This window comes from Montipora foliosa, chromosome 3 (assembly GCF_036669935.1).
Source record: "Montipora foliosa isolate CH-2021 chromosome 3, ASM3666993v2, whole genome shotgun sequence".
Lineage (NCBI taxonomy): Eukaryota > Metazoa > Cnidaria > Anthozoa > Scleractinia > Acroporidae > Montipora > Montipora foliosa.
Window position 1 is genome coordinate 33,163,393 of NC_090871.1, and position 5,000 is coordinate 33,168,392.

The 5,000-nt window shown below is 37.4% G+C and overlaps 1 protein-coding gene across 1 annotated transcript in view; it reads right to left on the bottom strand.

The window, feature by feature from the left end:
- LOC137997318 (ATP-binding cassette sub-family C member 4-like) overlaps positions 1-5,000 on the bottom strand; it is a 34,334-nt gene that overhangs the window by 2,679 nt on the left and 26,655 nt on the right. The window contains exons 8-9 of the mRNA XM_068843238.1: positions 1,113-1,259; positions 200-336 (exon numbers count right to left, since the gene is read on the bottom strand). Of these exons, the coding sequence (XP_068699339.1) occupies positions 200-336; positions 1,113-1,259 (284 nt within the window). The remainder of the gene's footprint in view (positions 1-199; positions 337-1,112; positions 1,260-5,000) is intronic.

Below are 5,000 nucleotides of genomic sequence, written 5' to 3' on the forward strand. Positions count from 1 at the left end.
ATTAAAGTATCCCATTTTTTTGTGTGTCGGAAACCGTCATTAATTTCAGATGTTTTAATACTCTGGCAAGGATAAAGACAAGGGTAAATCGCAGGGATTTCCTCAAAGATACATCAAACAAACCTGTTTGGAGATAAAGTACAAAGCGTTATGCGTTATGCTCAGTCGTTACCGTTTTCGTTATTCGTAATCATTCTACCTGCATCAGTTGCTGTAAACACTCCAGTAAACGTGGACACAGCTACAAATAAGGTACAAACAAAATCTAGACGAATTCCCATCCACCGAGCGCTGTGGGGTACAAGGAACCAGATCTGGCTTCTTCTGTCCTGCACCCTGTAAAAACATAACTGCTTGATCAATTATCTAGTAGAATTCTTTTACTTTGCCCAGTGAATGGCTTGACCGTGTCAAGATCGTTAAACCTTCTACAGAAATCGCTTCATTATAGACCGAATGCATAAAAGGCGGCCAATAAAATATTATTTTGTTTATGTGCTAATTAGCCTCACTAGCGTCATTTGTATGGACAAAATACAAAAGAAATGTTGCTTGAGAGCGAGGCTAGTGAGTCTCATTAGCACATAAACAAAAGAATACCTTTTTGGCCGCCATTTATGCATTTGGTCAATGTACTTGATAGGATACATCAACTTAGTGAAGGGAAACTGCTGTATGATGAGATCGAAAGGAGAACTTAAAGGCCCACCTTTAACCGCCAGGCATTGCGTGCCGTGGAACAATTTTCATATATGAAAATCCCACCAAAGCTGAAAGTCATCCTATCAGATTGCCACGATAGGTAATGCAGATTTCCATAACCTAAAAAACGGTCGAAAAGCCTGTCGGTTGAAGGTGCGCCTTTAATTGAGATAAGTTGCCGTTTGAGTTCATCGAATGGTCACCCTGTGCATGCAATTTGTCGATACCAAGAAGTATCGCAGTTCCCGTATTTTGGTTTGACCCGTTCTTATTAGGCACATGACGCCTTTACAATTCCTCTTGAGAAGTCAATGGCCTCTTAATTATGTATGTACGATCAGATGTGTGTGAATGGTCCAGGTAAAGTATTGAAATAACTGCTCATATTAAGGACTGGAAAGACTCAGTACTTGTCAAAAGCTTTGTTAAACTGGTCCTCCATGTGGTACGTTCGTATGATAATGATTCCTTCCAGCGTATCTGCCAAGTGAGCAAGTACTGGGCTCTGACTGATTGCTTCCATTCTTTTGATTTCACGGGAAGTCTTCAAATAATATCTGTATGACAAAAAAAGGAAAAGAACTTTTGCATTTTTGAAAGTCCCAACATTAAAAAACAATTGAATTCGCAATTTAAGTAAACTAAATACATACCCTAAACAGTTAAGTTACAGTGCACTTTGTTAACTGCTGGCGATACTTTACACGACTTACATTCTTTACACGACGAACATTCTTTCGACCCAATATCTCTCGATAGGAAGGAGTTAGATACTGTCAACAATGTCAAGATTCTTGGACTAACTATTTCTAATCACTTACTCTGGAACGATCATATAAATAACATTGTAAAGAAGACAAAAAAACGCTTATATTTCATAGTTTTGCTAAAACGTGTTCAAGTACCTTTGAAAGACATCATGTTTTATTGTACCTGCATCAAACCTGTGCTCGAATATTGTACTCCCATGTTCAATCACGCTCTTCCCAAGTACCTAAGCGAAGATCTAGAAAGGGTCTAGAACGAGTCCTCTCAATTGTATTTCCAGGAGAGACGTACCAACGAAACCTCGAGATTTTCCAATTAGCGACGTTATATCAGCGAAGGCATGACTTGTGTGACAAATTATTTAACCAGATCATACGTGATCAGTCGCACAAATTATTTCATCTACTTCCACAAAGACACCAATCGAAGTATAATCTCAGGAGAAAGAAAACATTTGATATTCCTCGAATAAATACTAAGCGTTACCAGAACACTTTCATCCCATCGATGTGCTGCCGCCAAAATAAGTACAAACTCAAGGAACATTAATTTTTATATAACGAATGATATTATATTAGTTATTATATTTCACGTTTTATATAGTTTTTACAAGCCTATTTAGTGACATTACGCAATTCAGCTCAAGGGCTGCTATGTAATTATTTGTTAATAAACCTATCCTAAAAAAAACCTATCCTAAAAGTATCCTAAATTACACAATTAAACTTACAACTGACAAAGTGATACTTGCGCAACTTTCTAATAATTGTAGCTGTAGAAGCGCCCTTGGAGCATTGGCAATTTCAAGATATTGCTTAGCAAACTCGAATAGATCGTTTACTGGAGACTGCACCTTACTATATTTATTTACTCAAAAAGGCTCCCGCTTTTCTGAAAAATTGTGGATCTTTCTTCTCCATTTGGTAATTAAACGTTGGTAATCGTAAGAATTCATCCAGGTTGACTGAACTGCGTTGATTTAACTTGCTCAACTATATGAAGTATTTACGTAATAATGAATAGAATAAAATAAGTCTGAAATTTTTGATTCGATTTGTCCGGCATTAGACCAAAAGCAACGTCAACTTTCAGATTATCCTTGCTCGTCGATGTAAGATTTCAAAATTAAAAGCCATAAGCTTCGAGCTTTTGTGCATTTAAAGGCCATTTCATTTACACTGTTTCAAAATCGCTTTCTTTTGTCACATTCCCAAAATTTCTTTCTCACTTTGGCAGAAAGAACAAACCTCCTCTTGTACCAGTCCCAGATTTTTAAGGAAGGTTTTGGTCGATAGTCGTCGATGTAAGCTTTTAAAATGAAAAACTATAAGCTTCGAGCTTTTGTGCATTTAAAGGCCATTTCATGTGCTGCTCTCCAAGTGGAACCTTTGTTTAATCCAATGCTTATATGGTTACGTCATTTTTCGTGGGTTACTCTTGGTTGTTCGCTTTTTCTTGACACGACCTTTTATAAACTAGACGCTCCGTGAGCGTGAGCGTACATGTTACACAAAAACAGAGGACACTCAGTTGGGTGGTATTGAAGGCGCAGAAACTGGGTTTTCCGAGGAGTAATGCCGAAAATAAAAAAATAAAAATAAAGAAAAAAACCTAGGAATTCAATAAAGACTCCTGGTAAATCCTACAATGGAAGAAGAAGGCCAGGAGATCGAGCTCAAATGCAGCATATTTCTCATCATCCCAAGAGCCGTTCAGTCCGGAATCGAAACACTACTTATTTTTTGTTTCCTAGGAAACAAAACGTATCTATTTTGACTTCAGCGTGAACTATTTACACAATGAGATTGAATGGCCAGTCAAAACAGGGTTCGGAATAAAAAATCTAAACATTTATGAGATACAAAAACAATCTTGCGAACACGTGAACCTGAATAATCGCAAATCATAATACTGACAAACATAAAAGCGAAGGAGGTGTTTCATAGATATGAAGTTTTTACTATCTGTATGATTTTGGGTTAGATTAAAGCGATATATTGTAGAAAAATCTTCGAATTAATGAGTAATGTAAACAATCTTCCCACTAGTAAGTTGTAGCAATAAATTGGGTTAACCATGAACCAGATAAAGAAACATGGTTCGCTTCACAAATAAACTCAATTAATTTCACACTAGAATGACTAAACAAATATTTTCTGACGTGCAAAATTATGGTTGCCCTTAATCATTTGCAAGAAGGCTAAAAATTCTTGTCATCCTTATGAAAGCAACTCGCATATAAAATATCAACCCACATATGCACATTAGTTAAGTTCGAACATGATCAATCCGGTCATCACTTCTTTCCATCACTCCCTTTTTATTCAACTTATACGACGTACAGTTTAATTTAGACTTCAAATCTACTTCAACGAAACAAAGATTTTAAACAAGCTTAGAGGATTCACAATAGGCGAGGCAAAGAGTTGAACCCGGATTGATGGCTTCACCTTGCAGTTTTCGATTTCCACTAGACTAACGAACTTAACGAGAAAACCTCCCGGAAAATCGAATTTTTTAGAGTATTGAAATAGTAGTACCCAGCAAAGCAATTGAAAGTTAACCATCTTCAACGGGGTTTTTAGACCTAAATACTGTAGATCAGGGCGGCATAGCTTAGAAACGCTATTTCGTGTTGAACTAAAGCTGATATTCTGCCTGTTTTCATTCTTTTTAGAGCGGTAAGCTTGTCAATATTAACATGGGATATTGCATCGTGTAATTGTTACGAAATGTCCAATGTCAGTTTGAGGGATGGAGATTAGTGTTGACCGATCAATCCACAAAAACAAAAAAACTCACAAAAGCATTTTCCAGCCAAAAAGATTATTGAAACAAACAACATAGATAATCCCATTTCATTGCGTGCGTTCAAACAAGCAACGCATGCCGTGTTAAAAACCACACGCAACTAACTAAATTTTCCTGAAATTTCCCAACAGTGTTCGGGATCAAACCCTAGCGTTCAAAATAGCAGCCGGTTGCCGGCAGTAACCGGCACTTTGTGTACACTTGCTGGCGATTTCTCACCAAGGAAAGAGCGATGTCATGCCTAAATCGGCCGCTGCAGTTGTAATAAACATTTCATATCAGACAGAGACGTTTTGAAATGAGTAGAAAGAGTAGAAGAGAGCGTTTTCACATGACGTCATGGCGGCCATGTTGATGTTCCAAAACAAAGAAATGGGGGCCATGATGGTGTACCAAATTAATCCTCAGGGAATTGAACTCTATTTTTAAGCAAATACTTTCTTTTGTTTCAGTAATCCAATTTGGCTGCTGGTCACGTGGGTGAAAACGCGCTATAACCCACTTTCGATATACTAGAATTCAGTCTTAAACAAACGGAATCATCTCTAGGCTCTGGGGAATAAACTCATACTTATATCTGTTCCCCTCGAGATGATGCCTTTTGTTTAGGACTGAATTTTAATATATGGAAAGTGGCTATTGAAGCGCGAACAAGTTGAAATGGACAAATTTACGCGTTTGTTCAAGGGTGAAAAATGCAAGTTTCTCGACACAAGCGG